This window comes from Microcaecilia unicolor, chromosome 5 (genome assembly GCF_901765095.1).
Source record: "Microcaecilia unicolor chromosome 5, aMicUni1.1, whole genome shotgun sequence".
Lineage (NCBI taxonomy): Eukaryota > Metazoa > Chordata > Amphibia > Gymnophiona > Siphonopidae > Microcaecilia > Microcaecilia unicolor.
In genome coordinates this window covers 281411400-281431385 of record NC_044035.1, presented here as the reverse complement: position 1 = coordinate 281431385, position 19986 = coordinate 281411400, and the positions used below count along the sequence as shown (strand labels likewise).

General features: G+C 43.2%; 1 protein-coding gene across 1 annotated transcript in view; it reads right to left on the bottom strand.

Moving 5' to 3' along the window:
- CADM2 (cell adhesion molecule 2) overlaps positions 1-19986 on the bottom strand; it is a 1618262-nt gene that overhangs the window by 416979 nt on the left and 1181297 nt on the right. The window contains exon 3 of the mRNA XM_030204240.1: positions 14522-14671. Coding sequence (XP_030060100.1) covers positions 14522-14671 — 150 coding nt within the window. The remainder of the gene's footprint in view (positions 1-14521; positions 14672-19986) is intronic.

Sequence of the window (19986 nt, the reverse complement as noted above, 5' to 3'; positions counted from 1 at the left end):
GAAACTGAAGTCTTTGCTGTTGAGGTTGGTAATGTTAATCAATGCCCTATGTTGTACTATAATAAACCATGACTGATGATATCTGATGAGGGGTTCATTGATTGATTAGTGGAAATTTCAGAGACCTGGTACTCACAGAGAACTGCTAGGTCTGCAAACTAACATCTACTGACTTAATCTGTGATATACTGGTATTTCACTAAGAGTCCCTTTTGCTAAGCTGTGTTAGGTGCTAATGCGTGCCAAACAAAGCTTAAAATGGTGTACTGCTGGATGTGCTCAGGTATCCTGAGGTAACTTGCAAACCTGTACACACTAACCACACACTAAAAAATATTTTTCTTTTTTGAGAAAGAGTGTCTGGGAGGTACAGAGTGGGCGTTCATTAGCATGCACTAAGAAGTGGATTCTATATATGGTGCCTAAAACATCGACGATGAAATCATGCGGACTAAGCGTATTCTATAACCGGTACCTAGATTTAGGCGCCGATTATATAGAATGTGCTTAGTTGATATTTCAGCGCCAATATCTTCGTGCATCCATTTATGCCTCAGCTCCACATATGCTGCCTCCACAGAAATATTATATATATAGATATATATATAAAAAAAAAAAATTTTTTAAATTTTATTTGTTACATTTGTATCCCACATTTTCCCACCTTTTTGCAGGCTCAATGTGGCTTAAATATATACGTTAACGACGTTAGCCAAATCCGGTCTGAACAAATACAAGGTATAATGAATACAAGTGATGTTTTGGTTGAATGAGGTACATGTACTGTATAGTAGGTATAATTGGGGGGAACTTAGAAAGGGAGAGAAAAAGTCAGGTAATGTCCATTACGGTCTATGGTTACATTGTGTTGCAGGTATCCAGATCTTTTTATGTTGGGTCGGTGGGGTATGCTCTTCTGAACAGGTCTGTCTTTAGTGCTTTCCGGAAATTTAGGTGGTCAAACGTAGTTTTTCCTGCTTTTGGCAGTGCATTCCATAGTTGTGCGCTTAAGTAGGAACAGCTGGATGCATAGGTGGACTTGTATTTGATTCCTTTGCTGCTTTGGTAGTGGAGGTTTAGGTATGATCGTGCAGATTTTGTGGTGTTTCTGGTTGGCAGGTCGATGAGGTCTTTCATGTATCCCGGTGCCTCGCTGTAAATAATTTTATGAACCGTTGTGCAGATTTTGAAAGTGATATGATCTTTGATTGCACCAGTGCAGTTTTTCTCGGAGTGGCTTGGCGCTGTTTTTCCAAGTATAAACATGGCTGCTGTATTTTGGGCGGTCTGAAGTTTCTTTATGATTTTAACCTTGCATCCCGCATAGATTCCATTACAGTAGTCTGCGTGGCTTAGTACCATTGACTGTGTCAGGTTATGAAATATTTCACTCAGGAAGAATGGTTTCACGCGATTGAGTGTCCACATTGTGAGAAACATTTTCTTTATGGTGCAATCCGCTTAAGTGCAAGGGTCTGGGACCAAAGAAATACATGCAGTTAACCAGAGTGTGCACTTATCCGTTGTGACCCAAAGAAGTCTGACATCTGATAAACATATGTAGAGTACTGTTTATTATACGTACAGTATACAGTCTCCGTTAACTGACATTATACAGTCTCCGTTAACTGACGTTAGGCTTGCTTGAAGTAATCAGTCATAGTCCTCTGTACACTCTTGTGTCTGTGAGTTCCATAGACTATGTCTGCCAGACAGTGAAAACTCTCATAGCACTGACATCCAGTAGCCTCCAGATAGGCCCACATGGTGTTGAGACTCTCCAGTGCTCTTGCAAAAGTGAGAGGAGGTTGTTGAATTTCGTCAGCATGTGCCTCGCTGCTCATTTCATCATCTGTTGCCTGCGTGTAGGCGCATATCTGGACATCAGTGTTGTCATCAGCTGTTTGTAGATCGTAATCACAAGCTACGTATTGATGAAACTCCTCCATCTGACACGTTTGCAACAGCTGCATCTGTTTCGTCCCTCTCCACATCCCTAACAAAGCTTGCCCGCTTGTAGCAGTTCACAATGATTGCCTGTGTAACATGATTCCAGGCTTCTTTCTGCATATGTAGGGAATCCAACAGTGATAGATTACGAGCCAGTTCAACAGCACGTTTATCCTTGCCAGTCTGGTCATCCATAATGTTCATCAGACGACGTAGCACAAGAGCCCGATAATGCTGTTTGAAATTGGCTATTATGCCCTGATCCATAGGTTGGATCACAGAGGTAGTGTTTGGTGGCAGGAAGACCACCTTGACGTTAGACAGCCTGACATCATCACTGTGTGCAGCACAATTATCACAAAGCAACAAAATCTGACGCTTTTGTTCCCGCATTCTAGTGTCTAACTTCTTTAGCCACTGCTTCCAAATTTCCCCACTCATCCATGAATGTGCTTTAGCCTCGTATGACACAGGAAGTCGCTTAACATTCTTGAAGCAACGGGGCTGTTTGCTCTTTCCAATGACGAATGGTTCCAACTTCTCACTCCCATCCATATTGCAGCAAAGGAGGATCATCACGTTTTACCTCCTGTGGTTTCGGCTTGTTTGAATGCAAGTGTTCCATCAGGAATCACTTGCCAGTAGAGTCCGTTTTCATCAGCATTGAAAATGTCACGAGGTGCAAACTCATTCAAGATGGTAGGAAGAACTGAAACAACCCAATTTTCAGCACCAAAGTCATCAGCGTCTTGTTTTTCACCATGCTGTTTCTTGAATTTTATGTTGTTCCTCTCCTTCCATCTTTCCAATCATCCAACAGTGACTTTGAATTCAGTTAGACCAAGACTTTCAGCTAGCTGATTAGCTTTCTCCATAAGCAGTGGACCACTGATAGGAAACTGTCTGCTCCTGACTTGAGAAAAACACCAAAGACCATCTTCTACCTCCTCAGCTTTTCCCGCCTGTTTTCGTTTCCATTGTGGATTTGTATTGTTTTGCCAGTCTTCCAGAAGCTGGTCTTTCTACTTCAAGATATGTGAAATTTGACTGGGATTGACACCATATTCTTTAGCAATAGATGCTTGACTTTGTTTGTTTTCTAATTTTTAAAGAATTTCTATTTGTTCAGCTAGTGTTAAAGTCTTAGTTGCGCAACGATGACCCCAGTGTACACTCTAACAACATTCTTTCACTTATTCTGCCTGTGGCAGTTAAAGGGGTGGTAAATTTGAAATCTCGTTGGTTGTCACGCGCCAATCGGCTTCTATATTCCGTGCGCGCGCTTATGCGCTTATCCGACATGCACTTAAATGGAGTGCTATGGTTTTCTGGTGTCTACTTTTACACACTTGGATCATTTATTAAGTGCCTACTAGAGTGTCTGAAAAGCTGTTCTGTATAGTCAAGACACTTCTAAAATTATCCCATCGGTGGGGGGAAAATGTTCAGCCTTGATGTTCCGGTCCCCTATGAACCTTATACTGCCCCTTTAAAAAGAAACATTACACAAATATAGCTGATAGGGGATGCAAAATTAAAGAAAACATCATGTGATGTGATCATCTTCATTCTCAACTGAGCTACTACAGCTGCAGAGCTAAGGGACTTAGCAGTTGATGCAAACACCCATAGTTCAGCATAAAATACTGCAAACTCATACACATCAGCACCATCGCTACAGAACACTCATTTGCTGATATAATGATGCCAAGTATTTCTTACTAGGCTGCCTTGAGGCAAAAGGACAATCAGTGTCTCTGTACTTAGGGGGGGTAACTCTATAAGGAGCTGCCTGTTTTTAGGTAGTAGACAGGCAGGTAAATGGTAGCATTCTACCCGTTTACTGATAAAAGTGGCCATTTATACACATAAATGACCTCTTATAGAATTCTGGATAGTGGAAAAGAATGCACCAGAATTTGATAGTGGAGATGTGCACAGGTGGAGTTTTAGAAGAGTATGAGAGGAGTGCACAGATGCACAAAGAAAGTATAGAAATATATCACAAGTGCATATATGCTTATATCTAGGCATATATTATTTTTGTTTCATATATCCAGGCATGGACATTTACTCCCAAATTCTATATATGACACTCATATTTGAACTACAATAGTATCAATATAGGGTTTAAGGTCTATCACCAGAATACAGACTCAATTATTACATACACTTATAAAGTACTCCTTACAGCATTTATTTCTTCAAATTGTTTATTAAATCACATATGCCTATATCCTACTGCATTCCTCGGAACTCACAATCACTCGCCTCTTTCACTCATAACATTCCGTTCTCTAATATCGCTTATAGTGAATTAATACAGAAACCTTCATTTGCTTGTATCAATAAACACATGCTCGAAAAACATGATTGAATCACTTACTATACACGGACTGCTGTCCAATGCTCAGAAATAGTCTTTAAATGCAAGTTCATATATTGTGGAAGCGTCTCTTTCTCACCACTCCCAGAGACGTATTTTATGAGGAACAATGCGGCCAGGGAAAGGCTATCGAGGAGCCTTGTGCTAATCAATCACTTCAGCTGAAAGCCCACATTAATCCTCCAGATTCTCCATGTGTCGTCCTGGTCCTCTATGTGAGACCACATTTAGAAAGTTTCCTTCATCAGGAGGAACCAACCACTGGAGTCAACGGGACTGCGTTCCAAGTCAGGGGTAGGAAACCCACCCATTGACGCTGTCAATGGACAGTTGGATCACATCCTCTAGATCCCCTGCAGCTTGACACCACTGGGAAGCTAGGGTCCATTGAACTGGTCTCATGTGTAGACGTGCCATGGGAGTTACATGAACTGTGGAGGCCCTGAGCCCCAGGAGTCTCAACATCTGCTGAGCCATGATCTGTTGAGATGCTTGCACTATGGATACTAGGGACAGGAGGTTGTCTGCCCTTACCTCGGGAAGATAAGCACAAGCTGTCTTCGTGTTCAACAGAGCTCCAATGAATTCCAATTTTTGAAATGGGGTGAGATGGGACTTGGAATAATTTATCACGAACACCAATAGCTCTAGCACTTGAATAGTCATTCGCATAGACTGTAGAGCACCTGCCTCCAAGGTGCTATTTCCCAGCCAATTGTCGAGATAACATGCACTCCCAGTCTGCGTAGCGATGCTGCGACTACCGCCAGGCACTTTGTGAACACTCTGGGCGCAGACGCCAGACCAAAGGGCAGTATATGGTACTGAAAGTGCTGTGTTCCTAGCCGAAATTGAAGATGCCTCCTGTGAGATGGAAGTATCAAGATGTGTGTGTAAGCATCCTTCAAGTCCAGAGAGCATAGCCAATCGTTCTCTTGAATCATGGGAAGAAGGGTGCCCAGGGAAACCATCCTGAATTGTTCTCAGACAAGAAATGTGTTCAGGGCCCTTAGATCTAGGATGGGACACATCCCCCCTGTTTTTTTTTGCACAAGGAAGTACCTGGAATAGAATCCCAGCCCTTCTTTCCCTGGTGGAATGGGTTAAACCGCACTGGCCTTTAGAAGGGCGGAGAGTCCCTCTGCAAGTATCTGCTTGTGCTGGGAGCTGAAAGAATGCGCTCCTGGTGGGCAATTTGGAGGTTTGGATTCCAGATTGAGGGTGTATCTTAACCGGACTATTTGAAGAACCCACCGGTCGGAGGTTACGAGAGGCCACCTTTGGTGAAAAAACATCAACCTCCCCCCTACCGGCAAGTCGTCTGGTAGGGACACTTTTACTGAGGCTATGCTGAACTGGAGCCAGTCAAAAGCCCGTCCCTTGCTTTTGCTGGGGAGCACCAGGGGCCTTAGGCACATGCTGTTGACAAGAATGAGCGCACTGGGGCTCAGCCTGGGCAGGCTGCCGAGAAGCAGGGAGCACTCCTCTTCCCCCCTAGATGAGGAGGTAGTAGCAGAAGACGCCCGGCGGGAGAGAGAATCCATAGCATCATTATGCTTCTTGATCTGGTCAACTACATCGTCTACTTTCTCAACAAAAAGGATACCCCCCAGCAAGGAACATCCGCCATCCACTGCTGGACTGAATGATCCAGGTCAGAGACAAGCAGCCATGAGAGTCTGTGCATCACTATACCTTGAGCAGTGATCCTGGATGCTACATCAACAGTGTCGTATGTACCCCTGGCCAGGAATTTTCAACACACCTTCTGCTGCCTGACCACCTGGCAAAAAGGCTCGGCCTGCTCAGGAGGGAGTGCATCAACCAAGCTGGACAGTCACCTCACTGAGTTCCGCAAGTGGACGCTCGTGAACAACTGGTATGTCTGGATCTTGGCAGTGAGCACAGCGACCTGACACGTCTTCCTCCCAAAAGAGTCCAAGGTTCTAGATTCTCTGCCTGGGGGCGCCGAGGCATAGTCCCTAGTGCTCTTGGCTCTTTTGAGGGCGGAATCCACCACCATGGAATTGTGAGGTAGCTGAGACTTCATCAATCCAGGTTCACTGTGGATCCGTTATTGGGATTCAGCTTTTTTTCGGGATCACGGGATTAGATAGAGAGGAACGACCAGTTTCGCATAAGGACTTCTTTCAGTACATTATGCAAAGGAGCCGTTGCAGCCTTTCTAGGCGGAGAAGGATAATCCAGGACCTCGAGCATCTCAGCCCTGGGCTCATCCTCAACCTCCATAGGGAAGGGAATACCTGCAGCCATTTCCCGGACAAAGGAGGTAAAGGATAGACACTCCGGTGGAGAAAGTCTCCTTTCTGGTGGAGGGGAAGGTTCAGAGGGAATCCCATAGGACTCATCAGAAGAAAAGAACCTGGGATCTTCCTCTTCTTCCCACGAACGCTCATCTTTAGTATCGGACAAAACTTTCCTCAGAGCAGTCTGAAACAGAGCCTGCCTCGACACCGAGGAACGATGTCCTCAATGGCGGTGCTGAAAAGTCGACGCCCGCCTGGACTGCTGTGAAGCTTCCTCCACCGACGTCGAAGGGGAGTCGACCTGGGTGGCAGTAGATGTGGATGCCGCAGGCGGCACTGAGGTCGGGGACCTCACCATAGGCGAAGGGCCAGATGCTGCTGCAGCAGACAGTATGGAAGGCGCAAGCACCCCCAACACCGAAGCAGACTGGCGCAGCAATCTTTCCAGAAGCTCTGGAAGCAGGTCCCTAATGCGCTCGTCGGGAGCCGCCGTCGGACAAGGCTGCGGGGTCGGTAAAGGAGCCGGTGGCAGAATCTGTCGAGGCTCGGGAGCAGGTACCGGGCTGCCAGAAGATCAAAACATCGGCACCTTCTGTATAGAGGGGGAGCGATCCTCTCGGTGCCAACGCTTCTCGGGTGCTGATTCCTTCGACGCCCCGGAGCTCCCGGCACCGTGTGTCGAAGGAGAACAATGACGGTGCTTCTTTGCTTTCACTCAACGCCCATCATTGAGACTCCTCTGTACCAATGAGCATGTGGAATCCTCACGCCTTCTCGGGACCAGGTCCGACAAAGGTCGGTCCCAGGGGGCTTGCATAATAGGAGGCCTCGAGGCAGGTGGAGACCCACTCGATGCCTCACTGCTCCCAGCGCGAGTTGGTCTTTCAGCAGCCATTACCTCCACTCCCGACGCCGATGCTTCCCTCGATGTCGATGCCGCTGACCTCAGTACCGATGTCGAAGGACCGGACCGAGCCCCAAAAAGGTTTTCTTGTTGGGCTTCTCGAGACGCTTGGGTCTGTTTCTTCATACGAAGACACAGACTACAAGCGCCTGGGCTATGGTTGGGCCCAAGGCACTGGATACACCAGTGCCTTGGGCCCATGGGTATCGGTACCTGAGATCCAGCAATTTGGGGGATTTCAACCTTTGATTCCTTCTCTCTCTCTTGGATGCATGATGAAAAGCTGAGCAACTTTATCCAGATGTCATAGTCAGCCACTTATTGCTAAATTATTATAACCTGAAACGGTCAAATTTGGTGATCATGTAATATCATGAAAAAACATCAGGTGTAGGCTTTAGCCTTACTGGTCACCTATGAGAAAGTGGTAAAATGGTTTCCTTAACTAACTCATTTCTCCGAAACCTGAGAATTAAAGAAACTCCTTTCCCTCTCATAATCAGTAACAATGAAACCTTCACTGATTTGTTCATCATTCTATATTTTATATGTGCACCATAAAATTCAACTCAATCAACAAATATTGTTTTTTTATTGAAGACATTGCTATTTTAGAGCTTTTGAGCTGTACTCTTTTAGAGAGGAAGGTAGGCTTTAAGAACAATACAAATAGAAATGTTTTATCTCAAGGGCAATATCTCCAAACAGGTTAGTTTTGTGCGTACCATGACAGTAATGATAATGAAGCTCATTCCTAAGCCAGCTTTTATAGCTAACTTTTGCCAATGTGCTTGCATTGTATCAAACAACCTTACTACTACTACTTATCATTTCTATAGTGCTACTAGACGTATGCAGTGCTGTACACTTGAACATGAAGAGACAGTCCCTGCTCGACAGAGCTTACAATCGAATTAGGACAGACAAACAGGACAAACAAGAGATAAGGGAATATTAAGGTGAGGATGATAAAATAAGGGTTCTGAATAAGTGAATAAGGGTTAGGAGTTAAAAGCAGCATCAAAACGGTGGGCTTTTAGCTTAGATTTGAAGACGGCCAGAGATGGAGCTTGACGTACCGGCTCAGGAAGTCTATTCCAGGCATATGGTGCAGCAAGATAAAAGGAACAGAGTCTGGAGTTAGCGGTGGAGGAGAAGGGTGCAGATAAGAGAGATTTACCTAGTGAACAGAGTTCCCAGGGAGGAATGTAGGGAGAGATGAGAGTGGAGCGGTACTGAGGAGCTGCAGAGTGAATGCACTTATACGTCAATAAGAGGAGTTTGAACTGTATGCGGAAACGGATAGGAAGCCAGTGAAATGACTTGAGGAGAGGACTAATATTTAATTTATTTTATTTTTATTACATTTGTACCCCGTGCTTTCCCACTCATGGCAGGCTCAATGCGGCTTACATATTGTATACAGGTACTTATTTGTACCTGGGGCAATGGAGGGTTAAGTGACTTGCCCAGAGTCACAAGGAGCTGCCTGTGCCTGAAGTGGGAATTGAACTCAGTTCCTCAGTTCCCCAGGACCAAAGTCCACCACCCTAATCACTAGGCCACTCCTCCACTATGAGCAATATGAGCATAATGACCCTGGTGGAATATTAGTCATGCAGCAGAATTTTGAACAGATTGAAGAGGAGAGAAATGGCTAAATGGGAGACCTGTGAGAAGCAAGTTGCAATAGTCTAAGCGAGAGGTGATAAGAGCGTGGATGAGGGTTCTGGTATTGTGCTCAGAAAGGAAAGGGTGAATTTTGCTGATATTATAGAGAAAGAAACGACAGGTTTTAGCAGTCTGTTGAATATGTGCAGAGAAGGAGAAGGAGAGGGAGGAGTCGAAGATGACCCCAAGGTTATGATCTGATGAGAAAGGAAGGATGAGAGTGTTATCCACAGAAATAGAGAATGGGGGAGGAGGAGAGGTTGGTTTAGGGGGAAAGATAAGAAGCTCAGTCTTTGTCATGTTTAGTTTCAAGAGTTCATAAGATTTTAAACGTATATGCAACCTATCAACCTATGCCTGAAAATCCCTTATAATCAAGCTTGTGACACCCAAAAATGATGGGAAATATTTCAGTATCTCTTTGTCACATTTTCTTGGTCTCCAACTGCATATTGTTGTACTTGAGAATCTTCCCTCTTTCCACCCCTTCCACTCTATGCATAGAATGAAAATTCATAGAAGAAACCATATCCACATTCAATACAAAATATATACAACTAGAATAGAAGCTATTGACTTCTTAAAGACATTTAACTTTACAGGTTCAGTAAAACATAGAGAAATGTTCTGAAATGGAGTACAGTGATGTCACAGATAATCTGAATTTATTTGGACAGTTTCTTAATTCCCAAGAAAGATATCAAATGCATATTGATCTGTTTCTGTTTCATAGTCCTTGAATATTTTTGTTCTTATTTTTATTGTGGGATTTTGTTATTTCAATTAGAGATGAAGCAAATAAATTTTCAAGTTTTGGATTACGAATCATAATCAAGATCTCAAGAAAAAAAATCCCCAAAATGAATTTATTTATTTATTGCATTTGTATCCCACATTTTCCCACCTATTTGCAGGCTCAATGTGGCTTACATAGTACCATCAAAGGTGTTTGCCCAGTCAGTGGATAACAAATACAAAGTTGTATAGTGATCGTATGAGGTATAAGTGGAGGGTCGGAATGGATGAAGATTGTGTGATGTCCTGTTCGATCATAGTCATGCTTTGTTGGTAGGTGAAGAGGGTTACGTGGGATCGTTGGGGTAGGCCTTTTTGAAGAGGTTGGTTTTTAGTGATTTCCTGAAGTTCAAGTGGTCGTGGATTGTTATGGGAGAGGACTTGCTAGTGGAGCTCTGTTAGAGCCTGAGTAATATCTGGTAGTGGTTTTTTTTTCACCAGAACCAAGCCTTATTCTCCACTCATAAACTCCTTTCCCATGAAGTGGAGGGGAGGCAGTTATCCTCACTGCCTATGTGTAAATAGCTGGCAGTTGAGTGACAAGTACCTCCTCAAAAATCCCCAGAGGAAGTGTAACATGGAGACAACAACTCAGTTAGTAGTGGATATGAAGGCTGCTGGTAATTTGGAGAATGAGAAGATTGTATTAGAAGGGGTACACTGTTTTTTAGGGGTCAGCAGAAGCCCCCCTTGCTACAAAGACTGTCCAGCCTGCTTGTTTCCTGGAGGGAGGTTTTGAGTTTGTGGATGGGGGGAGTCCTACTTACCCCACCAAAAGAAGTTTCCAATTTAGAACATTAGAAACTTATTTCTACAATGGAGGCTACATTATAATGTAATCTAATCCATTTACTTATATTCCACTAACTCTCTATTAAGTGTCCAAAGGACAGATAAGTTCTCTGGGAAAAAATACCAGCTAAGTTTGCAACTGAGTCTAATGTAGGCTGTCTAGCTGAGGTTCAAATTCTAAAGAAGACTGGTGATTTGGAAGATGCCAGTGATACTTTGTATGAAAAATTGGAGAAATAGTTTAATTTCACTTTATGATATGTTAAAATCATACCTTAATAGTTTAATTTCACTAAAACATGTCTTACAGAAATACTGCATATTTCATCTGACTCTCTTCCAACTATTTCATGTATTATATCTTTAACACTATTAGTATACCTGAGTGCAACTCACTTTGAGCTACTACTGAAAAGTGTGAACAACATCCAAATAAATAAAACTATTAGAATAGCTGGAGTGAACTAGTTTAGTCTGCTATATCTTGCATAAATTTAATTGAAATATTGGAAACCTCTGTTGTGGAAGAAAACAATAAAGTAACCTTGGTCACTTCTACTGCAGACAGGAATACAAATTTGAGGTTCGTTGTTTTTTAATTTTGCATAATTATGTTTCATGGTCATAGAAGTAGTGCATTCCATGACATTTCTCCTATAAATCAAGGTATTAGAAGGGCATTTCTATCCTTCCCACCCCAAGGCAATTGCACTGAGGATTGCCTTTTGCCCTAGAGCATTCTAGAAAATTTATTATAAAAGCTTCAAGGGAGAACATATGTGTTCCTGTAACCTAGCCATTTGAAAGAATTTATGGATGGTAAGTCTATGTCTTCATGAAATCCTTAGAAGATCTTCCTTCCTTTTCATGTCTGTTGGTTAGGCACGATTAGGTATTGGGGCTACAATGGATCTTATATTTTCCTTTTCCGTTTTTCTTGCCTTGAGGCTTGTTACCTGTTGTAAGAGTTTTCTCTCTCAGTGGTTGATTTTTGTGATCCTGCTATTATGATGATGATATTATTATAATCCCTTGATTATATGTGCCATGTATCTATTTTCTTTGTAGTTTTGACATTTTCATTGGAATGAAAAAGACAAAAAGTTGAGCTTTTTAACAATTTTCTGTCCTTTATTTATTTAAATGTTTTTTGGATCATAATCCAATATATCCCACCCGATTATATATGCTTGGATACTAGGCAGGGTTTAGGACTCCAATCCAATTTCTGTATCCACTTCTCTAACTTTCTACCATTTTTCTCCTTTACTTGGTGAACACTATATTGGAAAGTTGTAAGGAACACTCATTTACATTAGTTCTTGCAGAAACAAATACATTTTTACAGTCATGTAAGAATGGTTTACTTTATGCAAAAAATTATAAACAGGAAAGTAAAAGTTCTTAGAGCTTATGCAAATCAGCACACCACAGATGTCATTAATTGTACCATTTCCATTAAGGAAGACACATTCAAATTGAAAATACTGAAGGTGCAATAAACCTATTTACATGAACAGTATTAAAGCAACGAGTGTAATTTATCAAGCATTTTCTACCATTCGATGACTACAGGAAAACTGTTGATAAATTGGTCTCCATGTATGCTCTTGGAATAATAAATAATATACCTGAAAAATGTTTAATTTTCCTTTTATGAATAAGCATAGAGAGATGTTTCTTAGATTCCACAAAATCATCATTGGTGCTCCCTCTATTCTTTCCACCAACAGACTTTTCTAGAAGGGTGCCTGAGGCTAGCAAAGCTACATACAAGGCGCAAAAAAAGCAAGACAGTGTATATCTGTGTGTGTGTGTGTGTGTGTGTGTGTGTGTGTGTGAGTTTATGTGTTTGTTACATAACATCTCAGCTTTAAATACAGACTTCCACATCTATGTATATATGAAGGTCAACAAAAAGTGATCCATTTATAGACTATTGTTTTATAAGTCAGTGCTGCAGACTGTGTATCTAATTCTGTCTCTAGCTCTTAGCTGTGTTTACAGATACAATTTCACATTACTCCCCCCCCCCCCCTTTGTTCAGTAAAGAATTCCATCCCCTCCCTTTCTAAGCACAGAAAGAGAAAGTCCTTCATGAATAAGACCCCATATCTGCATTCAATACAAAATAAATAAAACAACAAACTGGAACCTATTGACCACTCAACCATATGTTTTCTTTTACACAGTGAGTAAAATATGTAGGGTTACTTTTACTAAAGTATGTTCGGCAGTTAAGTAGAGTGCACTGTTACCATGTTACCTCGACAGCACGCACTAATTCATGAGTTAAATGCAAGCTATGTTAGAGGACAGGAACTGGGCAGGTAATGGGCTGAGAATAGGTAATGACTGCAAATCACAGTTAGCATAAGGTACTTATGGTGTGGTGCACTTGTGCAGTTGGTATGAGTGTGCATACTACCTCCTGAAGAGGAGGTGGTAAGTACACCCGCAATAATTGCAAATGGTCTTAATGGGCCAGATTCTATAAATAGCACTCAAAAACGAGCACTGGAAAAGATTGGCACTAAACACAATTCTATAGAGGGTGCAAGCTCTTTATAGAATCTCACTTAGCACTGATTCCCTCACCCTAACTTAGTCACCAGACTTATGCCTGCTGAAACCTGGAGTAAATGCTGGCACCCGAAATGGGAATGCTGATCTCGTATTCTATAACTATGGGTGCAACTTTTTGGAACACTTCTTACACGTCAATGCCCTTCCCATGATCATGCTCCTTTTTGAGATACACACTATGTGCCCCTTTTACCAAGCTGCAGCAAAAGGGGGTCTGCTCTGGAATAAAAGGTAGATCTTTCTTTTTTTCAGGAAATGGCCGTGCAGCAAGAGAAGCACTTGCCATGTAGACATTTTGAGGGGAGGAGCACTTACCACCACCCATTGAGGTGGCGGTAAGGGCTCCTGAGCTAACTCAGCGATAACCGAGCAGCACTGCCCGATTACTGCCAGGTACACACTGGTGCTACAGAAATAAAAATATTTTTGTAGCGCTGGATATGACACTCGCTGAGGGTGTGACTTACTGCCAGGGCTTTGGTTGCTGGCATCCAATTATTGATGGTTCAGAGCTTGTTATTCAATTAATTTGTACACACATCTCGGGTGCATGCCAAATTTGGGCACAACTCTGGGTGCCATACATAGAATCTGGGGGAATATGTGGTGAAAAATGTTTCAGTGTGTTAACTGTACAGGACATGCTGGACACCACCCCAAATTACTGTTAAAGCATGGTAAGTACAAAAACATAACAAAAGAAACATGCACTAGACTTTAGAAAAAAGACCCTATAGTTAGTGGGTCTTTTACTAAGTTGCACTCATGTTTTTAGTGTGCACTAAAATTGGTCACGCACTACACATTAGAGACGCTCATAGGAATGCATTGGCGTCTCTAACATTTAGTGCATGCCTATTTTTAGCACGCTAAAAATGTGAGTGCGCCTTAGTAAAAGACCCCCTAAGTTAACCAACTGATTTAGGAATACCAACTACATTGATCTTACTAGTCATTATTGCACTGAAAAAAAAATTACTCATGTTTTCTCATAAATTACCCTTATCTTCATCCACCTACCTCAACTCAAAAGTTCTTTCTCAAATGCAGAATAGTAGTAACAATTTGAAATCCAACAATTAATGAAAGTAGCATAAGAAAATCTCTCTTTGTTTACATATAAGTGTGTGTCTCCCTGTCTACATTAAAAAACAGTGAAAATGAACTTACCTTTTTTATCATCAAAGTATAATGTCTGTTGAGCTGGATTTGACCACTGGAGGGAGTTGTTATCATTTTGATCAACTCTGCAGGTTAAGTTTGCTGTACCTCCTTCTATAGCTGTAACATTCTGTGTGATAGGAAACTGTCCTTGATTGCCTGTAAAAAGCATTAAAAATATAATGGATATGAAAAAGAAAATCATAAAGCAGTGGCTAATATGTTAATATCTTACAGGATGTAAATACTTTTAGCAAAGAAAAAATCTACAGGGAGCAAGTTATCACAATAATTAAGGTATTTGGGGCAATTTCAAACCACTTATGTGAATGCAAAGTCTACAGGTAATGTAATATGTGGCTTTGCAGCAGTTTTCATAGTAAACATACATGTAAAATATGAGAATAGGTTAAAAAATGCCTCATTTTCATATTTTACAGACTTTGTTCCCAATTTTGGGGCTTTTCCTCAGTTTATTTCAGACATTCATTTCAATATTTTGTAAAATATGCATCAGAATTTTTCATCACCTACAAACCAAATGTGTACTAATAAATGAATACTCTGAGGAGGCATATACCTTCATTTTGAAGCTTGCTTTGAGTACAAAGTTCCCAGGGAAATTTGCACTGGTTTTCTTATGGGCAGCTACATTTATTTCATTGAAAATAATGTATGTATATTTGAAAATGTAATCTAATCTTGTTATTTTCCTCCCCTGACCTATCAATGTGGCTAACCATACCTGTGCAGTGAATGAACATTATAAGGGACTGACTGAGTTTTGGTTTCAGTTTTGGCACCAAAAGTGACCCGAAATCCGCATTTGGTCTTGTTTCAGCCAAAATTGCTGTTACATTTTCGGTTGAATCCAAATCTACTACTTCTGTCCCACGACTCTCTTCATCCCCCCCATCCCAAAACCACCCATAAGCTGAAGCTGCCACCATGCCCACCCCCCCAGCCCACCCCATAGGCCACCCCTGGGCCAACCTTACTGCCTTTATGGTCAAGTTGTGAGTTAAGGATAAGAGCAAGCCTCCAGTCACTCCTGCCCATCCTGCGTCTCCAGTCAAAATGTCTGCTGTGACTTCTAGGCTAGACTGCAGATGTTAACTCCTAATTCTACTTCAAGAACCCTACATTCCTCTACTCAACATCAATTAACCATATCTCCTTTCCGAGACATTTTCCATGAACACACTAGGCATGCAATCTTTTCTGTCCAAGGTCCACTTCACTGGAATAAATTGCCCCAATCACTTCACCAGTGCCACCTGACATTGTTAGAAAGTTTTAAAACAGAACTTAAATGGGGGGTTGCGGGGAGGGATATAGAGGTATGAATAAGGGAGAAATAGCTGGGAGTAGGGAGGGAGGAAGCTAAAGAGAAAAGTGATGGCTACCTCTATGTTATGATTTCAAGTTGTTCATTTGTTTCCTGATGTATCTTGAATATAGCGTATGAATATTGAATTGTTTGTGATAGGTCATCAATAAAATTGTTTAAAACTAAAACAGAACTTAAAACGTTCCTGTTTGCAGATGCTTATGGCTCTGCTACCTGAGAGCTACTTATTCGAACAACTTACCCCCCCCCCCCCTCCTTATGTATGATCCTATTCTATCCCATCAGCACTGTAGTTCATTCCCCTTTTCCCCTTTTGTCATGTCTAGTCCTCCTTTTTCTTTCTTTCTAGATTGTAAGCTGCCTAGAAATCATAGCATGATGAGTGGGATAGTAAATTCTTAATAAATTTGAAATAAACTTGAAGTTGCAGCAGTCATTATGACTGCAGTCACTGGATGGGCAGGAGCTCCTGCCACAACTCACCACTAGACCACTAAGGTAGGCCAGGGGTAGCCTAGGGTGGGTCTGGGTGGGCAGCAGAAGTGGCTTATGGTAGATCTCGTGAGGGTCTCCTTGTGATTGGGGTAGAGAGAGAGGAAAGAAGGAAGGGGAGCTACTGTGGTTCAGGTTGGGGGGGGGGGAGGAGGCAGAAAGTGAGTGTGGGCTGTTCCCAGTCTGAGAGCTGCCGTAAATCCCTGCATGTAGAGTTATGTGCACTGGCCCATGTGGTATAACAGCACACATAGATTTGTAACTCACATGAAATACCCATTTCCTTGTCCATAACCATGCCCCTTTTTGCCTGCACACCTTAGAATTTACGCACAGTACATTACAGAATATGATTAGCAATGTACGTGCCTAAATTCTAATTTTTGCCAATTAGTGCTCATTATTGCTTGTTAAGATCCATAAACAGCGCTTAACAGCTTGTTAAAACAATTACTCTACACACATAGTTATACAATACGCCTAGATTTACACGCACAACTGCATGTAACTAGGCGCGCTATATAGTTTGTGACAGATTGTTAAAAATATTTTGGCTATTTAATCCTAAAATTCTTTTTTTACTAAATGAAAGTAGGCTTTCAGGGGTCAATATTCAAAGCAATTTAACTGGCCATAAATGGCTCCTAGCTGGTTAGATTGCTTATTCTGGCCTAACCCAGTGGCGTTCCGAGGGGCGCTGACATCCGGGGCGGATCGCCGATGCGCCCCGCCCCCACGGGTGCAGCGCCCCCCCCCCCGGCGAAGAGACACCCCCTACCCCAGCGAAAGAACCTCCGGGTGCACGCCGCTGGGGGGGTGCCACGCGCCGGTCAGCGTCGTTGGTTTCCATGCTCCCTCTGCCCCTGAACATGTTACTTCCTGTTCCGGGGCAGAGGCAGCATGGAAACCAACAACGCTGACCGGCACGCAGCACCCCCCCAGCGGCGTGCACACAGGGCGGACTGCCCCCACCACCCCCCTTCCCTTGGTACGCCATTGGCCTAACAGCTCATTTTCAGCAACACTAAACTGATTAGTGCTGCTGAAAAAGCGAAGATACTTACCTGTAGCAGGTATTCTCTGAGGACAGCAGGCTGATTGTTCTCACAGATGAGTCTACGTCCACGTTGGCCCATGAAACGGCAATTTTGCAAGCAAAAATAAAAAAGGTTTTTGCCCAGAGTCTTTTGGCGCATGAATCACGCACACCACGCATGCATGGACGACTTCCCACCCGTCGCATGATTTGTTTTAAATTTACTACTTTGTAGCTTCATCGCATGCCCCCTAGTCCTAGAATTTTTGGAAAGTGGAAACAGATGCTGCCTCTTCAACTCCACTCATTACTTTATAGACCTCTATCCTATCTCCCCTCAGTCGCCTTTTCTCCAAGCTGAAGAGCCCTAGCCATTTTAGCCTTTCCTCATAGGAAAGTCATCCCATCCCCTTTATCATTTTCGTCACCCTTCTCTGCACCTTTTCTAATTCCACTATTGTGCTCGTTTTCGAAAGAGAAGGGCGCCCATCTTTCGACACAAATCGGGTGATGGGCGTCCTTCTCCCAGGGTCGCCCAAATAGGCATAATCAAAAGCCGATTTTGGGTGCCCTCAACTGCTTTCCGTAGCAGGGATGACCAAAGTTCCAGGGGGCGTGTCAGAAGCATAGCAAAGGCGGGACTGGGGCGTGTTTAACACATGGGTGTCCTTGGCCGATAATGGAAAAAAGAAGGGCGTCCCTGACGAACACTTAGCCGACTTGGTCCTTTTTTTTTATGACCGAGCCACAAAAATGTGCCCTAAATGACCAGATGACCACTGGACAGAATCGTGGATGACCTCCCCCTACTCCCCCAGTGGTCACTAACCCCCTCCCACCCTAAAAAAAAATTGTTTAATATTTTTTCTAGCCTCTATGCCAGCCTCAAATATCATAACCAGCTCCACGACAGCAGTATGCAGGTCCCTGGAGCAGTTTAGTGGGTACTGCAGTGCACTTCAGGCAGGCGGACCCGGGCCAATTCCCCCACTACCTATTAAACTTGTGGTGGTAAATGTGAGCCCTTCCAAACCCATCACAAGCCTACTGTACCCACATCTAGGTGCCCCCCTTTATCCCTAAGGGCTATGGTAGTGGTGTACAGATGTGAGGAGTGGGTTTGGGGTGGGGGGGCTCAGCACACAAGGTAATGGAGCTATGCACCTGAGAGCTTTTTCTGAAGTCAACTGCAGTGCCCCCTAGGGTGCCTGGTTGGTGTCCTGGCATGTCAGGTGGACCAGTGCACTACGAATGCTGGCTCTTTCCACGACCAAATGGCTTGGATTTGGTCGTTTCTGAGATGGGCGTCCTTGGTTTCCATTATGGTCAAAAATCGGGGACGGCCATCTCTAGGGACAGCCATCTCTAAGGTTCACCTAAATGTTGAGATTTCTGCGTCCCCGACCGTATTATCGAAATGAAAGATGGCCGCCCATCTTGTTTCGATAATGCGGGTTTCCCTGCTCCTTCGCGGGGATGTCCTGCGAGGACGCCCTCAGGAAAACTTGGGCGCACTGTTCGATTATGCCCCTCCACATCTTTTTTGAGATGCAGCAAAAATTGTTACTGTATCATTTGAATGATGTTATTTTACTGTATTTTAGCTCAAATATTTTTAACGTACAGAAATCATTAGGTAGTAACGCTAAATGTCAGTAACATCAACACAGCTTAAGATAATTAAATGTCATTTAATAGTAATACGTAAGTATGATGACTAAATAAACACATGGGGCTGAGGGATCAGTGGACGTCCAATCCCTAGACCCCCTTTCAAAAAAGATTCCCTGATGGCCAAGTGGGCACCACTCTCATCTGCCCTGGTGGCCTAGTCCCCCCAAGCCTCCCCCGTACCACCATGCAGGATGCACCATACCATATCAGGTTGAAACTCCTTTATATGGGTACTGAAGCCCTGCCCCGTGCATCCCATGATGCACCAGGCAGGATGCCACCATTTTGAAGGTGGCGCTCACAAGAAGAGAGAGTGCTACTCCCTCCTCCTGCTACACAATGGGTCTAGGGGGCTTGGGGGGGGCACTACACCACCAGGGCTTGGGGAGTCTCTAGGCCACCAGGGCAGGTAGGGTGCTGCCCACTGGACCCCCAAGCCCCTTTTATCCAGGTGGGGGGTGGAGATCCACTGACCTACAGCCCCTTGTATTACTGTTTTGACAGGTCTGGGCTTTCTTTTTTTGACAACCCAGACCTGTCAAACAAGTTCTGCAGGAGAACTGTGCCTTGGGCACATGCCCAGGCACAATCCTCCCACAGAAGTACCCCAATGATCAGAGCTACTAGCGCCCTAAATTTACATGGTATTATTTCTGATCATTGGGGCTTTATTTCTCTGCGCTGTTCTGTTACTAATTTTACAGCACTGTTTGGAACATCACGGGGGTTTTGATCATCTGCCCATCACTGTGGGTATCCTGAAAACTGGACTGGGTTAAGAACCACTACTCTAGTAGAGAAACTGTAAAACGATCACAATTAAGTTCATCATTCAGAAGTTAAAATAAAATCACATGTCCTAACCATGTTTCCTTTTAAAAGTTTAAAATGAAAAGGGAATTAAATGATATTCTTCCAATG